The sequence below is a fragment of the Hemitrygon akajei genome, chromosome 30 (genome assembly GCF_048418815.1).
Source record: "Hemitrygon akajei chromosome 30, sHemAka1.3, whole genome shotgun sequence".
Lineage (NCBI taxonomy): Eukaryota > Metazoa > Chordata > Chondrichthyes > Myliobatiformes > Dasyatidae > Hemitrygon > Hemitrygon akajei.
In genome coordinates this window covers 10,370,423-10,390,493 of record NC_133153.1, presented here as the reverse complement: position 1 = coordinate 10,390,493, position 20,071 = coordinate 10,370,423, and the positions used below count along the sequence as shown (strand labels likewise).

Genomic DNA, 20,071 nt, shown 5'->3' with positions numbered 1-20,071 from the left:
GTTGAATCTTGATTTCTGGTACATGGGTTTCCACTGGGTGCTAAAGCATTCCCAAACATCTTAACAATAAGCTGTCTGATAGTTTAATAAGTTACCATAAATTGCCCTCAATGTTAGTTGAAGGAGAAATGGGTTGGGATAGTTGATGGGAATTGTAAGAGGAGTTAATGAAGAATTGTTAATGGCTAGATTGAATGCAATGCACCGAAGAGCCTGTTTCCATTTGATAAAACTCAAAAAAGGAAGATTGCACATTTTGATCAGGAAAATTTGAAGTACCCCTTAATTTTCATGCGAATAGAATAATTACTCCAAACATTTGCAGCAATGACTAATTCGAGTGTTTTAGAGCTAGATGGTGTAATTATGAGTTGTGCAGTTGCCAGAGCAGACACAAGTGGAAAAAAATTGCTGTAGATGTTAGAAATCTCGTGTAAAAACAGAAAACCCTGGAAACACTCAGAAAGTTAGGCAGGAATCAGTGCAATCCAGATGATTAAAAGAGCTCAGCAACTTGACAATCCTCTAGTCTCACCTTATCAAACAGACTAGATGGGCCATAGGGTCTGTTTCTATGTTGTAGTGCTCGGTGACTCAATGTCCTTACCATCTCCCCACCCACTTTGTCAGCAACTTCAAACTACCGGTAACTTGTTTTCTCTTTCCCAGTGCCAACAAAAGATCGTTGACATGAAACACCAACACAAGTACCACCTTAAAAATTGTGTCCAGCATTTTCGGCTTTGCTGAATTGAGATCTTCATTACAGTAACAAAGGATTCATCCACTATGTATTTAAAAAGTATGCACTGAACAGTTTAAGCCATATTCAATTATTTATTTGTAATTGTACCTCTGATCAGTCATGTTTATAAACCACAAAGCCATTTAGCCATTTGAGTCACTGCTGATTCTTTGCTGCAACAAACCCAAACTAATTTCATACATGGGTATCTAACTCTTCAAACATTCATCTAATTTAATGTAATTTCTGCAACAACCACTCCCTCAATCGCCTGCATAATAAATAAATCTTGTCTTATATATCTGTTTGAAGAGAACACCTCCAAATTACCGGTATGTTCTTCCAATGATGATCTTCAGCCTCTCTCCTTCATTATCAATATAATAAACAATTTATCCCCTCAAAACTTTGTAATTCTGAAAACCACTAATTAAGCCTCCAATCAATTAAGCTGGAGGGTGGAAGCGGGTGTTGACAATCTGCTGAGCAGGTATTACAAGTATCTACAGAAATAAACATACCCAGAATTTTAATAAACACTTGGACCTGCAGAACCAAACACACACCTAAAGTACAGAAACATTGGCATATGGATCTGCACAAATTTTCAGAAATACATGCACATATACTTGGAAACAGTACAGAAACATTTACTAATTCAGTTTATCTCCCCACCCATGCTGCCTGAACGGTTGGAAATTTTGCAGCATTTTCCCCAAATTTTATTACAGAAACATCTGCACAAATGTAGAGAAAGACATACATGGACTCACAGAAATTTAAAGACATAAATCCACAGAAACCCTACTTTCTTTCAGAAACACTCAGCGACCTATAGACACATATACAACAGCAATATAGTGCAGCAATGTTCAAGTACTATCAGGTTCACATAATTGGATCTGCAGGATCAAGCCCAAATAAGGATTAACATAAATACATTCAATGATTTTTATAACTATGAAAAAGCCCACCCACAAATAAGCAGATGCACAACATGCATCTGTACAGGTGCCTAGGTGTACGTACATACACGTGTATTCAGAAAAATAAAGTACACACAATTCTACAGAGTGATGATCAAAATTCTACATAGGCATGCATGTGAAGTTACTTAGATTTACAGTAATGTTATGTAAATTAAAGGCAAGTTAGATAGATCTGCAGAAACATCCGTTCACCAGCCTAGAGATATGAATGAGTTATAGATGCACTCAAAGCTACAGAAACTTCCATTTACTAAAACAGACAAGTTTAGAGAAATCGAACACACACAAATCTACCAAAAGCATCCGAAGATCCATACACACCCACGTACACTCAGACCTCAGGAGCCACACAGAACCACTGAAGTACACACTCAGAACTGCCAATGCACACAAAAACAGAGCAGCACCCACGTCTACAGAAACATCTGCAGTTTTTCCAGAAGCACTCACATCTGACCCCATGAAAACAGGCATCTAGAGGAACACAAACACACATGTTCCTACCAAGTCCTCCCCAAACACAGATCTGCACAATTATGCCTGCACAACAATCTTCAGAAATGCATACGTATATATTCAATAAAACCAACACAAAATGCACAGGAAGTTTAGCTGTGACCACACATCTCTACAGAAAGCACCGCCCACACAAACTACAGAAATAGATACACAAATCTACAGAATCATACAGTCATAGATAAAATATGGAAACAGGCTCTTTTGCCAACAAGTCTGCATCGAACAGCAACCACCCATTTCCACTGATCCTACGTTAATCTACAAGTGGGTCGACAGATGCCCTCAAGCCTAAAATACCCATCCCCACAATGCTGCAGAAGCACATCCAAACACTAAAAACTACATCTCCATGAGTCCTAGTAAACAAAAACATGCACACACTTATGGAAAAGCAGGCATACTATTGTAGAGGCATTTTAACAAAAGCAGATATGCACAAGTCCATATACAGAAGCAACATTCTATAGGAATTATGTACAATGGTCTACTGAAACACACACACTGATCTACAGAAATTCACAAACATCGCTGTAGAAACACTTCCAAGTTTTCACAGAATTATCTACAATAATACATGTATCTACACAAGCCATTTATACACAAGCATAAAGACGTACATGGGTAGAGAGAAAGACAAATGGAAACTGAAATATGCAGATACATATGCACACTGAATCAGTCCTTTTTTCATTTGCCTGGTCATCAAAGCCACAGAGCAAACATATTTCACATATCACAATAAATATTTGGAATCCCATAGTTAATACTTTTAATCATAGACTAAAAACAAAATTAATTCTTTACGCTGATACTTCAAAATCAAAGATATTCATTTAACATGATGTCTTAATGCCACTACCCTTGCCCGTTTTCAGAGATCCTCACTGGCACAAATGCCATTTACAAGGATAACATCATTCATAGCTGTCAATTCATAAATTTTCAGTTGAGCGAACACCGCCTTGTACATTAAAAAGTGAGTGTTAAAATTGAGGTCTAACAGCAAATTGAAACTACTCCTAGCAGAATAAAATGAATGAAATTGACAAGCTTGGGTAAGAGGATAGTGATTCTTCAAATGTGGCCAGTGCCAACTGCGTGAAGGGCACTGACCCATCTTTAACCTCATGCCCCAGCAGATGGCCCTCTGTGACCTGGTCTCCATGAACACGAACCTCCACCATCCCCTGTCAGAGGATTAAAACCTGAAAAAAAAACAACAGAAAAATGTGAGAGGAGGTGAATGTTGAGAAAAGCAGGCAGCAGAGAGGAAAGCTGAATTACGTGGAGATGAAGGGATCTTGGGTGGGGAAAGGTGGCAAAGGCTAAGGAGTGGACACGTGCACAGATAGTGTCCAAAAGAGATTATTGCAATGCATAAAACACTGTTACCACTAATAACTGATGTGAGCCAATGTACTCTCATAGTACTGGGTTGCCAGGGAAACACCAAAACTCTGCCTCAGCTAATGAATCTGTGATGAACACCAAATGGAGGTATAATTAAGGGTAGCGGGGCTCAGAATAGAAAGGTGGTGGACTTCAATACCTTTCATCAAAGTGTATATCACCTGAAGCATCGGTGGCAGGAGAACAGACCCCGGGGAAAGTTATTTCTGACCAGGAGGAGATGAACTATATCCCAGGCTTGCAGCCTATGCTTATTTACCGAATTAATGGAGGTCAGTACATTCTCAGATTCAAGAGAGGTCAGGGTCAAACAGAGCAGGACAGCATGAAGCTCTCTTTGACTTTAAGCAATTTATGTTTAAAGAATTAAATACCTGAATGGCGTAACTGCAGAAATATCATTACTAAATGTGTATAAAAGGAGGAAAAGAAGTTACAATATTCCTTGGACCATGAGTAGACAATGAAAGGAAGAATTAAACACAGTGAATTCACATGGTACAGGAGAGAGGATGCAGTGGGCTGTACAGAATATGGAAAAAAAGACTATGTGGTCTGACAATATTACAGTAGTTCTCATTAGCATTTGAGCTCCAAAACCTATAACGTTTCAGCACAAGAGACAAAAGATCTATTAAGCCACCAGTTTATGCAGAGAGTCAAGTTATGAAACAGGCCCAACAGCCTGCTGAATCCATGGCAATCATCAAGCATACATTTATACTAACCCTACACTAGTCCCACTTTATTCTCCCCACATTCCCAGCTGCTCTCCTGAGATTACAACACTCACCTACACGAGGCCCTCTGTAGGTCGCGGTCAACCTTGGATGATCCGTCCCAGCTGTCTACATGATACACAAGCCAGGGCAATACAATATGGAGAGCAAGCCGTTGCCCCTTCTCCACACTGTGGATGAATCCCTAGCAACGGCACAGACCAATACAGTTTGGAATCAGCGCTGTTGCAGGAGTTGCCATTCAGCATCGAGCTCAGCATAAAACAACCTTAGGAACTCCAGCTCCGGATTTTTACTCCTGAACCCTTCCGCATGAGTGGGTATATCGGCAAGGCAGTGTAGGTTTGAGAACAGAGATTTCCTTCGCCTAGATGAGCTGCCAACCACGGCTGACAAGGCTCATCTGCCTAAAGCAACCACTTTTATGATGCCAGTAACCCACTTCTCCTGCCAGTAGAAACAGTTCCACTGGGCTTAATAGCTGAGCCACACACAAAGGCCAGGAGCTGGACTTGGTTGTTAGAGGCTATTTGAAATGCACACCATTGGGAGTTTTTAAATAGGTAGAGGGAGCTTATCCTCTCTGCCTCCCCTGGCTATAAAAAGCTTGGAACCTCACCTACACACAAATAAGTAATTCTCAATAGCTGACCACCACGTCTTAGAGATACAGGAAGAAACCAGAGCACTGGAGGTCAGTGTTGTTTCTGGCTCACTGGAGCAGTGAGGCAGAAGCTGTAACTGTGCCCTGCACTGTTCGTATCTGTTAACCACTACAAATTGCAAGAAAAGTGCACTTCAATTAAAGTGTCAGACCATAACCAAAGTAACACAGATTGTGAACTCAGACTGCTCCTGGTAGTCCAGTGCTATAAATGAACTCTGCCAAAACTTAACACAGACGTCCTGTCAGTATTTTGTCCAAAGCAGTGAACAAGTGAATTTAAAATATTCATTATCCATAAGCATTTCTGCCCTTGTGGTTCCTGAAACACAACTCCACATTGGTGAATACCTGATAATGGTGGGCACTCACTCACCTCCTCTCAAGGGCTTTTTGTCAGATTTAGGCTTTGTTGGTCTCTGTATGTTGGATTCTGGCTCCTATGTTAAACAAGGATAAAACAACCAATTAGTCCTGTAACGCAAACACCACTATGGCAGCAAACATTATAAATATTTTAAATTGTAAATTATGAAAGATAACACAATCATGTTACAGAATTCAAGTTTGCTTTCTTCCCAGAGCTCTTTCCTTCTTGCATATTTTCCCATGCTTTGATTTTCTCCCTCCTTTTCTCTTCTTCAACCTGCAATAAAATAAAAAATAAGAACATCGAAGCATTCACTGCCCCAGAGCAGAATCTGCAAGCCCCAGTGCAGCAATCTACCTAATGAATTCTGTCTTAGTGCAAAATCCCCAGACCAAAGCTACACACGTTCACTTGTAAACTTACTACGTAATTGTTAACTCTTAGTTTTAGTTCTCCTTTACAAAAAAAATGTACTGCCTCAGAATTATCCGAATTAAATAACATCTTCCATACTCCTAGCACGGACACTCAGGAACTCAGCATTCCACCAAACAGATGCCATCAGTTCTCCTTGCTGTTTTCAGAGCCACAGCTCCGACATAACATTCAGCCCATCATGCCTCCTAACACCACCCATTTCTCCTTTTACAAATTTTTAACTAATTGTCTTTGAATCTTCCACCAGCCTTTGGCAAGGTAGATTTAAGAATACAAATGAAGCATTTAAAAATATTCCTCATTTTCAATTGGTTTATAGATCACTTGCCAGTGGAACACCATTGTATCATTACTGAATTTGAAGGTTGTGTTGTATGTACAGAAGTTCAAAGCTTGTTTGCATAGACCTTTGACTTTACCACCAGCACCAACTGATTTGATGTGCCCTTACTTCTTTCTGTTTCTCTTTGTATTTTGCAGCTTGGGCATCCAGTTCTTGCTGCATTCTAAGACGGGCAGCCTCCATTGCTTCCTGTCGCCTCACAATTAATGATGGTTCTGGGACAATGAGAATAAATTGATTTAATAGAATTGTGAAAACACCTCTATTTAAAAAAAAAACTAACTCTAATGAGTAACCTGTTTTCAAAATAAATGACAATAAGTTACTGAGTTCTCTGTCACATCTGTGAGGTGTGAAAGTGAAGTTGAGTTTATTGTCATCTACACTAGTACACGTAGGCACAGTGTGAGATTAATAACCCCCCAACAAGAGAACAAATTGTAATTGCAAAAAGGTTTAAATGCAAAATTATTCCAAGAACACTTAAGATTAGAAAATCACAGAAACAACAAGATACAACAATGTGCACAAATTTTTCAAATAACTGTATAAAGCCAGTTTGTGGGAATAAGCTACTGTCAGCATTAGACAATAATGCAGAATCTCCAGGGACATACAGCGTCATTCCAGAAGGCTTATTTTGTCTTTTGTTTGCTTTTCTTGTTTATTTTGATAACCAAACATCCTTCCAAATCAGTTATTTATTTTGTTAATATTTTTCACTTCCTGAAGCTGAAATATGCAGTAGAGACTACACAACAAATTTCATCCCCAATTCTTTATTCTATTTATATATTTCTTCTCTGCCAGAAGCTCTCCCATTACTATCCTGATTTAATCTTTCATCAAAATCCTTGCTCCGGGTTGATTCAAATGCATTCCACCTACACCACAACCCACTACGGAATGGCCAGTTACAATTGCATTATGACCAGCTATGGTTTGGCCAGGTACACCCTACATTATAACCAGCAATGGAACAAGTGGTTACACCTACATTACAACCAGTTAGGAAATGGAGCTAGTTACTTCTCAAATATAAATGCATTCAGCTTCAAGGTGGTCAAATTCCTGGCACTACAAAAGACATGCAGCAGAATATGCAATTCTTTTCAAGGTGATTAGAACTTAGATTACTTCCCCTGGGTATGATTGTAAGAATAGATTTAATGAAAGGAGAAAATAACTCCAGGGATATAAAGGGAAAGACTATGCAGATGAACACCAGACTGAGTGAGCCCTTCTGTGCCATAGCTTTGTCACTGGATTGTCCACCTCACTAGGCTTCACTGGGTTGGGTAGAAGACTGCTAGGCAGCTGTGCGAGACTACTGAGATAAGCAATTACAGGAGAATCCAAATGCAAAATAATAAGGAATGGGTCCTGCAGATCTGAAGTCAACACAGGTCAGCAAGCAGACAGAAATAGATCCATCAGATTTCTAGTGCCTTTTGGAGAAGTTGAGGCAAGCTGCGGATGGTCATAAAAGAGAACTACAGAACCCAAATCTGGAAAGGCATTAAAGTGACTACACCACATCACTACACTTCAATTCTGACTGAAAAGCTCCACAACCTGGGACTCTGCAACTGGATCCTCAGCTCCCTAACCGGAAGGCCACAATCTGTCCGGATCCAAAATAACAACTCCACTTTGCTAACAATCAACGCTAGTGCACCTCAGAGATGTGGGCAGACCGAAAAAAGCTAATTGTGGATTTCAGAAAGGATAAGGCAAGGGAACACACACCAGTCCTCATAGGGGGATCAAAAGTGGAAAGGGTGAGCAACTTGAAGTTCCTGGATGCCAGTATCTCTGATGATCTATCCTGGGCCCAGAAGGCACGATAGCGGCTACATGTCACTTGGACTTTGAGCAGATTTGGTACGTCACCGAAGATACTCGCAAATTTTTATAGAAGTACTGTGAAGTGCATTCTAACTGGCTACATCACTGTTTGTTATGGGGGACTACTGCACAGGATTGAAATAAGCGGCAGAGAGTTGTATACTTAGTTCCAATGTGAGCACTAGCCTCCGTAGTATCCAGGACATCTTCAAGGAGTGATGCTTCAAAAAGACATTTTCCATCATTAAGAACCCCCATCACCCAGGTCATTGCCACCATCAGGAAGGAGGTACAGAAGCCTGAAGGGACACATTTAATGATTTGGGAACAGCTTCTTCCCCTCTGCCATCCGATTTCTGAATGGACATTGAACCCATGAACACTAACTCACTGCTTCTTTATTTTTGCACTACTTATTTAATATATGTATTCTTAATGTAATTCATGTTTTTTCTATTATGTATTACATTGTACTGCTGCCGCAAAGACAACAAATTTCATGACATATGCCAGTGATATTAAATCTGATTCTGATCCTGAAGTGGATTTTAACAATCAGTGGACACAGGTTATCTTCTGTGGGTGGAAGTTACTTACTGCAAGCACAATCTGACTTTAACTCCCACCCGACCCCTAGTCCTGGTCTCGCTCTCTCTCTTTCTACTTAACTATGGTGTCTCTCATTATCTCACCAATATATTAAATAACTTGTGTGCAACCAATCTCCATAATGTAATCCTTGTGTTTCCAGTAAAAGAACATTAAACAGAGAAAATGGAGGAGACTATTTGGCTCCATGAGCCTGCTCCACATTTCAGCAACCCTGGCCTGATCATTCACAACACCAGTACCCTGTCATCTCACAATATCTCTTATTAATGGAATCCAGAAATCTATCGTTCTCTATGCTATCAATGGTTCAAATGGTTCCATATATTATCACAGAATGTATACAGTGTACAACCTGAAATACTTAGCATTTGCAGACATCCATGAAAATCAGAACCCCAAAAGAATGAATGACAGAAAAATGTTAGAACCCCAAAGTCCCCTCTCTCCCCTGCCCTGTGCAAGCAGCCAAGTATCAATCCCCCCCCCCCACATTTCAGCAAAAGGCATGAGTGCCTACCATCCACCCACCAAGAGCAAGGCGCCCAAAGAGGGACCATGATCTTGCAGTCAACAAAAACTACTGTTTACCCTACTGTTTGACACACCACTGGCACCTTCTCTCTCTCTCTCAGTAACAAGGGACAGAGAGAAGTCACCATTTCACAGGGAGACTAGCAGCCATTGTTACGATGCCACGATCACTTTTAAATTCTGTGATTCTTCAACTCGAGAATCAGCAGCAAACTCTCCCTACCATCGAGAGAAAGACAGAGAGCCAAAGTCCAAGATGGAAGTAGGTAGCTCCTCGGGATCTATTACCTTTCAGTCCCATTAATTTTCCCAAAAGTAATTATTTTCCAATGCTTGTTTCTTTGAAGTTTGCACAATTAAAAACACATGGTACAGGAGGCCATTCAGCCCATTATGTCAATGTTTAAACCCAGCTTCTCAGTTAAACTGGAAGGTACCCTCACTGAACAAACCGTACCGAGTTCAGCCTCTGAAGGCCGTGCCTGCTGGCGGCTCTTCAACTGCAACATCGAGCCGATTCTCTGAAGGATGAAGTAGCCAGCAACGCAGCTGAAGAAGATGTACCAGCCATATTCCGAAAGGATGTGGAGCACATGTGTCACTGAAAGGCAAACAGAAACACTATTGCTGGCATTTTGCTCATGCAGGAAAGCGGTAAACATGCAGCTAGCGCTGAGCCCACTCACTAGACACTGTTCGTCCCCAGACGGTTAAAATCCAGCAACTCGGGTCATTTTTCCAGGTCCATGGGCAGCAGGAGACAGGGAAATTTCTGGTGGGTCTTGTCCCAAACTCCAGCAGATGAATTTAGAACGAAAACAGTTACATTCTCCTACTCGGCATCATACACGATGGTGCCCTTCTTGTCTTGGGGCAAAATAGAGTGACAGAACATTTTTAAGGAAGTAATTGAAAAGGCTGAAGGGAATGTAGAAGGTGTCAAGTACATGAATTTTCGGAGCGCTGGTTAGTTCAATGGAATTAAGGGAACAGTCACATATTGCAAGGATGGGAAACTGCTTAAAGACAGACAAAGAGTGGTGGTAAATGGTTGCTTTTCAGAGCTGAGGATATTATGTCGCAGAAATCAGGGCAGGGACCACTGTTTCTTTAATATATTAATGATAAGGATTTCCAGCATCTGCAGACTTTTGTTTCTCATTTTTAGTTCATATTGATTGACAGGGTAGACTTTAGGGGCCTAATGGCCTAATCCTATTTCTTGGGTTTTTGAAATTTCTGCAGAGGCATGCTTACTAACGTGCTTCCAGGGTTGAAGGATTTCAGCAACAAGGCTGGACTGGAGCTGAGTGCTGTGAGCAGTTTTGGGCCCCCTAAGAAAGGATGTGCTGGAATTGGAGAGGGCCCAGGGGAGTTTCACGAGAATGGTCCCAGGAATGAAAGGATTAACATAGGAAAAGCATTTGATGGCTCTGGGCCTGTACTCACTAGAGTTTAGAAGAATGGGGAACAAAGGTAAGGCCCTTGCTGAGGACAGAATGTTCAGCCTTACCGAGGGCTAGGCTAGAAGGAATGGTGAAGACAACAGTAGGGATTGGGAGGAGGGGAAGAGAGTTAGTGGCATCGGGGGGGGGGGGCAGGGGTTGGGTTATCAGGGGAGGTAGGGTAGGAGGAATATGGAAATTCTGAGGACCTAAGAGGTGGCAGGGGAGCCTGAGGCCCAGGGGTGTAGAGTGCAGGTGGGGGAAGGGGATGCCGGGGGCCCAGCCCAGAGTTAGAGGCCACGTAATTTGCAGTCAGAAGGTTTGGGGTTGTCAGAACCAGAGAAGGCAGCAATGGGTTCCATGGTCTGGAACTGCCTGGGATCTTTGGAGCCAGAGTTGGCAATAATGGGCCCACAGTTTGGAGGAGTCCAGGGCACTGGAACCGGATTTGGCAATTGCAGGATCCACGGGCTGGAGACGGGCGATTCTCTGAACCTTCCTAGATGTGAGGAAAATGAAGACCTGATGGCTGAAGGCATGGATCCAGCAGAGGATGAAATGTCAGAGTGGATCATGGCGGGCAGAGGAGGGAGAGGTCTGGAGCTGTGGCAGAGACTGAGACAGGAGTGGGTTGTGTGCAGAACTTGGAGGAAGAATTGGCAGGAGAAGCAGTGAATCGAATGTAGATACCTTTGATCTTTAATGGGTCCAAACTGGGAGGACAGAAAACTGAGCTGCAGGCCATGTGGAACAAGATGGTGGTGAAGACAAGTTCCCAGGAAGAAAACGTACGTGGCTTTGGTAGCAGGTCTGGGTGATTTCATGGTTGAAGATTCAGGGAATAGCAGAAATCACTGAGGAGAAGCAGTGACAGAGGGATGAAGATTTAAACTTCTTCAGGGTGGGCATTCCTTGAAGAAACCGCAGTGAAAAGGCAATTCATAAACAAGAGATTCTGGACACACACAAAATGTTGGAGGAACTCAGCAGGTCAGGTTGTAACTATGGAAATTTATTAACAGTCAATGTTTCGGACCGAGATCCTCCTTTAAGACTGGAAAGGGAAGGGAAAGAAGCCAGAATTACAAGGTGGGCTGGGGGAAGGAGGACTCGCTACAAGGTGGTAGGTGAAGCCAGGTGGGTGGGAAAGGTAAAGGGCTGGAGAAGAGAATGAACCGAAGGAGACAAGGAATGAGGAGGGGACCCTGGGGTGGCAAGAAGCAAGAGGCCGGAGGGGGAATAGAAGAGGAGGGAAGTTGGATGTTAAAAAATACCGGAAGGAGAAATTGATATTCATGCCATCAAGTTGAAAGCTACCTAGGCAGAATACGAGGTGTTCCTCCTCAACCCGTCTTTTACCTGGTTCTAACAAAGGGTCACACATCCAAAATGTTGACTATTTCTTTTTCCGCAGATGCTGTCTGACCTATTGGGTTTTTCCTCAACATTTTCTGTTTTTGTCCAAAACTATAAGCAGCCCTTTAGAGTTAAGGGTACCAAGAATATATGATGTAATTACTTTGCACCCCCAATTTCCTTATTAATTTCACCCCTGTGCCCACTATACCCTAAGTGTTCTGCACTGTTCTTAAAACCTTCACTTACTTACTTTACTCTGCCTTGATGTCTTGGTTTGTGTGTGTTTTTACTCTCAGTTCAGTAACTGCCTCCACAATACCGTCCTACTGCCAGTCCAGCCACTTACCCACGTTCATTCCAGAAACTAAACCTACTGCCATCGTCCCTTTCAATGGGTTAGTCATGTACCAATTACAAATATTTTTAGAATTTCACTCCTCCTGTAACACTTACTGCTGCCTGGCACCCCTCAGTCACCCGTCTACATACTTGCTCCTCTATCCCATTTAAACAATTCGTGTACACTCCGCTGAACATGACTACCCATTGCTGACTGGGGGAGCCACTTCATCACGTGCCTTCGCTCTGACCACCGCAACACCCAGGCTCTTCCGGTGGTCAACCACTTCAATTCCTCTTTCCATTCCCATACAGACACGTCCATCTGCAACCTCCTCTTCTGCCACATTGAAGCCAGGCAAAGTTAGAGGAGCAACACCTCATATTCTGAGGATAACACACACACACAAAATGCTGGAGGAGCTCAGGTCCGGCAGCATCTATGGAAATTAATAGACAGTCAACGTTTCAGGCTGAGACCCTTCTTCAGGACTGAGAAGGAAAGGGGAAGGTGCCTCATATTCTGTCTTAGTAATCTTTAACGGGAAAGCATTAAGTTTGATCTTTCTTACTTTCAGTAACAACTCCCCTGTTTTCTCCCCCCACTTTTTCCCATCATTGCTGCGATCCCCTCACCCTTTCTCTTCCTCCCCCCCACCTTCATGGCCTGCCAGTCACCTCCCCCTTGTTCCCCGCTTCCTTCCTTCATCATGTGCTCTACTGTCCTCTCCAATCACATTTCTTCTTTAGCCATTCGTCTTTCCCACTCCCTCATCTGGACTCACCCATTTCCTGTTGGATTGTGCTCCCCTCGCTTTTTCATTCTGGATTCTGCATACTTCCTTTCCAGTCCTGAAGGGTGTCAGTCTGAAATGTTGACTATTCATTTCCCTCCACAGATGCTGCCTGACCTGCTAAGTTCTCTCAAAATCTGTGTTGCCTCTTTCTTTGTTCCTCAATTTGACCCATGTCATCTTGCTTGTTGATTTTTCCTGTACATCATCTTTCCTCAAATATAATTATTTCCTTCATTAATATTGCTACATACACACACTCCTATCTTACCTCCCTATCTCACCTGAAAATCTTTAAATCATGTTTCAGTGACTCTCGTACAGCCATCTGTTCAGTACGTCCTCTTTGACCCTTGCAATAAGCACAGTCAAACCGTTTTACCGAATGTCCGTTCTAGCTGTTGTTTCTCATGCCTTCTAAACCCACTCCTAACTGCCCAGCCCCTTCACCAAACGCTCATCTTCCACATCCAAAGTTGCTGCTACTACCACTTCTGTAACAGCGAGGTTTTGTTGTAGGGGAAAGAATAGTGTGAATTAGTAACTAGAGATGTGGATTGTGCTGTCGTGGGAACAGGAAGCTACAGACCAATCATAGAAGTAGAGACAAGGAATGCAACACTGATTCCAGTTCCAGGAATTTCATTAATTACGTTATCTAACACCATTGTTGTAACATAAAATTGGACCTGCTGCTACACCTGTGGAAAATATTATTCTGTAATCAGGATCTTGTCTGGTACTTAATTAAGTCTTGTTTTGATAATCTTTGTTATCAATATGTAGTTTTACTGGTAATCATGTCTGATGAGAATGTAAAATGTGCATCAAACTCAAGTAAATCAGCTTTGACTGGGCTCCTGGTGAGCTGCAGTTTTTATAAAGTGTCTGTTATTTCAGGTACTAACTCTGTGTGGCCCTTCAGTTTGCTCCTTCCCCCTGCCAAGCTAGTTTATATCTTCCACGACAGCATCAAAGCTCAGCTTGAGGATATTCTTCCTGGAACCAATGCAATGCCACCGCTTAGACCTATCAATCACACTCCCCCAGAAATCCACAGTACTGTAGATCGTTCCACTGTGAACTGACATAGATAGTACAGCTTCCTTCTGCATAATAAATGTATGATATTTTAAAATTCTAAATTGATTTATTTAGATTAATACCAGTTTCCAGCTCCCAATCTCTACATCCCATAAAGAGAAGCTAGATTATGAAAATAAACTAGCACAAAATATTAAAAACACAGTAAAAGTTTTTATAATTACATAAAGCAGAAAAGGGTGGCTAAAGTGAAAGTAGGTCCCTTGGGACAAGAAGGGGAAATTGATATTGGGTAATGAGGAAATAGGAGAGGCTTTGAATAACTATTTTGTGTTGGTCTAACATGTCAAAGAGAGATGATATGGATGCAATGGGAGGTGAGGACCTCGATACAATAGCTATCACTAAAGAGGTAGTGCTGAGCAAACTTGTGGGCCTGTAAATAGACAAGTCCCCTGGTCCTGATGGAACGCATCCCAGAATACTGAAGGAAATGGCAGAAGTTAAAGTAGAGGCTTTGGTGATGATTTGCCAAAATTCTTTCAGCAGGTTCCAGTGGATTGGAAGACAGCGAATATCATGCCACTGTTCAAAGTAGTATGTAGGCAAAAGACAGGCAATTATAGGCTAGTTAGTTTAACATCTGCAGTTGGGAAAATGCTTGAAGTTATCATTAAAGAAGAAATAGCAAGGCATCTGGGAAGAAATGGATCCATCAGGCAGATGCAACATGGATTCAGCAAAGGCAGGTCCTGTTTGACAAACTTACTGGAGTTCTTTCAGGATATAACAAGTGCAGTGGATCGAGGGGAACAGATGGACACTATTTACTTGGATTTCCAGAAGGCGTTCGATAAGGTGCCACATAAAAAACTCATCCATAAGGATGCATAGAGTTGGGATGGTGTATTAGCATGGATAGGGGACTGGTTATCTAATAGAAAGCAGAGTGTTGGGATACATGGATTTACTCTGGTTGGGAATCAGTGGTGAGCAGTGTGCTATAGCAGACTATCATTTAAATAGTAAAATTTTGCAGCATGTTGCTGTGCAGAGGGACTTGGGAGTGTTTGTGCATGAATCATAAAAGGTTGGTTTGCAGGTGCAACAGGCTATCAAGAAGGCAAATGGAATGATGGCCTTCATTGCTAGAGGAATTGAATTTAAGAGCAGGGAGGTCATGCTGCAAGTGTACTGGTGAGACAGCACCTGTAGCACTGTATGCAGTTCTGGTCTCCTTACTTGAGGAAGGATACACTAGCTTTGGAGATGGTGCAGAGGAGGCTCAACAGGTTAGAAACATAGAAAACAATACAGGCCCTTCGGCCCACAAAGCTGTGCCAAACATGTCCTTTTCTTAGAAATTACCTAGGGTTACCTATAGCCCTCTATTTTTCTGAGCTCCAAGTACCTGTCCAGGAGTCTCTTAAAAGATCCTATCATATCCAGGTTGATTCGAGAGATGAGGGAGATTATGAGAGATTGAGTCGCCTGGTACTGTACTCGCTGGAATTCAGAAGAATGAGAGATCTTATAGAAACATAAAATTATGAAAGGGCAGAGACAGGAAAGTTGTTTCCACTGGTAGGTGAGAGCAGAACTAGGGGACATAGCCTCAAGATTTGGGGGAGTAGATTTAGAACGGAGATAAAGAGAAACTGATTTTCCCAAAGAACGGTGAATCTGTTGAATTCTCTGCTCAATGAAGCAGTGGAGACTACCTCAGTAAATATATATAAGACAACGTTGGATCGATTTTTGCATGGTAAGGGAATTAAGGGTTATGGGGAAAAGGCAGGTAGGTGGAGATGAGTCCATGGCCAGATCAGCCATGATCTTATTGAATAGCAGAGCAGGCTCGACAGGCCAGATGGCCTACTCCTGCTCCTATTTCTTATGTTCTTATCACGATAATCTTAGACCTTCACTCTAACACCTTTTAAATATGATGAGTGTATTTGTCACAACGCAAAATGACAACAGCAGGACTCCTGCCACGTCCAGGGAATGGTAACTTGGAGATGAACAATAGCAGAAGAGCCCGAGCAGGACCAAATCACCAAAATTAGATCAACATGACAATCTCAAACTAAGCAAGGTGAAAATATCGCTGCTCCCACATAAGACCATGTTTGGAAAAAATGGAAATCTACATCGCCATCTTTCACCAACCTCTTAACCTCCTCCCATGATCCACTTTCACTTCCAGCTGTATCGGACCTGATCTAATCTTATTTCACTGCTTTCCACTACTCACACTATTGTAGCAAGGCTCTCCTCAAAGATATCCTTTCTCACATAACACCATCACTTTTATTGGAACTTTTGTGAGTTCCAATTCTCATTTTTCATAATCCATTTGAAAGGCCATCTGGTGTCATGTCTGGCTCCCTCTCTTGCTGATTATTTCACTCTCACCCTTGCCTTTGTCAGCATTTGCTGCCATTATCTCCAACTCTCTCCCAAGCACCCCCATTTCCGATCCATCCTCACACCTACACTCATCTCGTAAGTAATGCACGCCCGGTCCTCACCTTTTTTTGCACACGAATTTGACTTTTTAACAATACAATTCCCTAATACCACAATAACTTACCTAAAAGTGTCTCTCTCACATATGGACTTGTTGTCGGGGCCTCAAACAAATGCAAAATCAGGATCATCTGTGTAAAGAGCATTGCCGGTCCGCTCCAAGAGACCAGGGGATGAGAAACCACTGATGTTTTTAGGGTTGGCAGTGTGTTTTCTGAATGCCAACCGCCCCCAGTGCGGACGTAAACAATCAGTCTTTAAAGTCACGTATGCAGAGCACGTTAAATAATCAGAAACACAGTTTGAAGTGACACCGTGAGGTTTGAAAGTGACTCTGGTCCGTCTTTCCCGTAATCACTGAGGCCCAGTCCCCAACACCCTCGTCTGTCACTGCCCGCCAGGCCTCTTCTCACCCCCCGACACACAGTCTCACCTTGTCCCAGCCCCAGCTTCCCTCCGAGTCCCGGACACCGAGACGCTCCCTACCCCCTCGCCTGCCCTCAGGGCCCCCGACCCCTCACCTACCTGCCACCACCGCCGGCCCTTCGCGCTCGTCCATCGCTTCACTTCCGACGGAAAAGCTGATCGTTGACTTCCGGCAGCACTCCACCAATCAGGGCCTTGGCTGACGTGGCCGAATCAGGACGGTCTCTCGGAACTTAAAGGAGTAAAGCAGTATGTGCAAGTGGGGCCCACCGCCGGGCCGATGTCCAATTCGCTTCTTGATGTTCATAGAATCTCCGAAAACCTCTTCCTATGTTAGGAGTCAGATCTGAACAGTTAAATATCGGGAATCTGGCACCCAGCTTACCCCGGCAGACTGCTAAACCGATGCCCCTCAACCGGAGCGCAGCCTCAGCATCTCCGAGAGACGACAGACACTGCAGAGCCGTCAACTTGTTCTGGCGAGACATCTTTGAACTGAAATATTATCGCTGTTTCACTCCGCACAGATCCTGACCAACCTGCTGAATCATATCTATCGTTATCAAGAGATTGTGCAGATGCTGATTATCTTATTCCAGGCACACAAAATGCTGGAAGAACTCAGCAAGTCAGGAAGCACCTATGGAGGACAATAGATAGTCGATACTTCGGGCCGAGATTGGCCTGAATAATTACCTTCCATAGATGTTACCTGACTTGCTGATTTTTTCATATCTGTTATTATTTTAATTTTACAGCGTTTTCCTAGATGTCAACCAGCAAGTATTTACACCAGAATAATCACCCATCCCTCTACCTCCTGTACTGCTAATCAAGAAATTACGCACGCCACTTAGCCCATCGAGTCCATGCTAAGGAAGTTCTACTAAGACAAGATCTTGATCGACATCCTGTAGTTTGCAGCTCTTCAGTATCTGAACAGTTGAAAATTCAATTTCTTAATGTGTCTACCAGTTAAATAACCCCAGATGAGAACTGTGTCATTCCTGCACGTCAGATCCAAGTTTCATAATCTAATCATGTAAACCTCTCCAACACAATTTTGGGCCAGCACTTAAATCTACAACACACATTAATGCTTGGTGACATTGTGTCATTCCCAAACTACTGTGTTACTGGGAGTTCTGCACACACTTGACTCTCCCGTGGCATCTCACTGGAGGAGAATGGCCTAGCACTTGGAGCATGGTGGACAGCCAAGGTACGTTGTTCTCCTCTCGGACTCATCCATGAACTGCGTAGGGTTGCCGGGGACCTTGTTGCATTCACAAGTTGATTGCGCAACTCCTTGGCTGTACTTGGAAAGCCACAATCACCGCCCCCTTTTGGGATGACGCGCACACTCACCAGACAACACAGTTGTGGTTCAGGTTGCAATAATTGTTTTCTGATCACTGCTTGAAACAGCAATGGGTCCACAGGGGAGACCAATTGTTCTTGTAGTCAGTGTAGAATCAGCTTCTCACATGGTTGATGCAAACTTGGTTCCCATTGCACGGAGGATATTTGCTTTCACGCAAGTATCCAGTATGCCTTCATCACCATTCTAATATTGAGGGGTCCCTCTTTTCTCCAGTACAGATCCGACCTGAATGTTACCATTCATTATATATATTCTAGTTTTATTAACCCTCTCAAAGTGCGTAACCTGGTATTTTTTCCAGGATTAAATTCCATCTGTGATTTCACTACCTATTGGAACTAACCAATATTGTTCAGTGAGCAGAGAAATGCCCGCCTAACCACAGCACAGCAAGTAATCTTTGTCACAAACAAGAGAAAATCCGCAGATGCTGAAAATCTGAGCAACACACACGAAATGCTGGAGGAACTCAGCAGGCTAGGCAGCATCTATGGAAAACAGTACTGTATAGTCGATGATTCGGGCCAAAACTCTTCGGCAGGGCTGGAGAAAAAAGCTGAAGAGTAGATTTAAAAGGTGGGGGGGGGGGGGTGTAGAGAGAAACATAAGGTGATAGGTAAAACCTGGAGGGGGGTGGGGAGGAGGATGAAGTATAAAGAGCTGGGAAGTTGAATGGTGAGATGAAAAAGGGGATGGAAAATGGAGGGGGCATTATCAGAAGTTTGAGAAATTGAGTTGGAGGCTACCCAAACAGAATATGAAGTGTTGGTCCTCCAACCTGTGTGGCCCCATCATGACAGTGGAGGAGGCCATGGATGCCCATATCAGAAAGGGAATGGAATTAAAATGGGTGGCCACTGGGAGATCCCGCCTGTTCTGGCAGGCTGAGTGTAGGTGCTCGGTGAAGCAGTCTCCCAGTCTACGTTGGGTCTCACCGATGTACAGGAAGCCACACCTGAGCACCAAATACTGTAAATGTCTGCAACAGACTCACAGGTGAAGTGTCACCTCACTTGAAATGACTGTTTAGGGCCCTGGACGGTAGGAGAGGGAGGTGGTGTAGGGGTAGGTGTAGCACTTGTTCCGCTTGCAAGGGCAAGTGCCAGGAGGGAGATCAGTGGGGAGGGACAAATGGACAAGGGAGTCACATAGGGAGGGATCCCTGCGGAAAGAAGTGGGGGGGAGGGGAAGGTGTGCTTGGTGGTGGGATCCCGTTGGAGACGGCAGAAATTTCAGAACATTAGGTGCTCGACAGGGAGGCTGGTAGGTGAGGACAAGAGGAACCCTATCCCTGGTAGGGTGGCAGAAGGATGGGAGTAAGAGCAGACATGTGTGAAATGGAAGAGATGTGGTTGAGGGCAGCTTTGATGGTGGAGGAAGGGAAGCCCCTTTCTCTGTTTAACTGTTGTGTCATTGTGGACTTAGTAACCACAGCTCTTACAGCCTTATCATTAATGTACTTGAAATAGAAAGCACCAGCACCAATCCCCATGCTACACTGCTGGTCATAGGGTTCTTTGTTTTGTGGCTGCCTGTAAA

General features: G+C 43.2%; 1 protein-coding gene across 2 annotated transcripts; it reads right to left on the bottom strand.

The window, feature by feature from the left end:
- Positions 1–823: 823 nt before the first annotated feature.
- On the bottom strand, positions 824–17,385 carry selenos (selenoprotein S). 2 transcript variants are annotated; one of them, XM_073032976.1, is made up of 6 exons: positions 17,248–17,385; positions 9,667–9,810; positions 6,327–6,433; positions 5,624–5,713; positions 5,444–5,507; positions 824–3,458 (listed from the first exon to the last, which is right to left on the bottom strand). In XM_073032976.1, exons 1-6 carry the CDS (start codon positions 17,279–17,281, stop codon positions 3,379–3,381), a joined length of 519 nt encoding a protein of 172 aa, XP_072889077.1. In that variant the 5' UTR covers positions 17,282–17,385; the 3' UTR covers positions 824–3,378. The 2 variants fall into 2 exon arrangements, with proteins under 2 accessions (XP_072889077.1, XP_072889076.1); XM_073032975.1 differs by lacking the exon at positions 17,248–17,385 and adding an exon at positions 16,787–17,066.
- Positions 17,386–20,071: the final 2,686 nt, after the last annotated feature.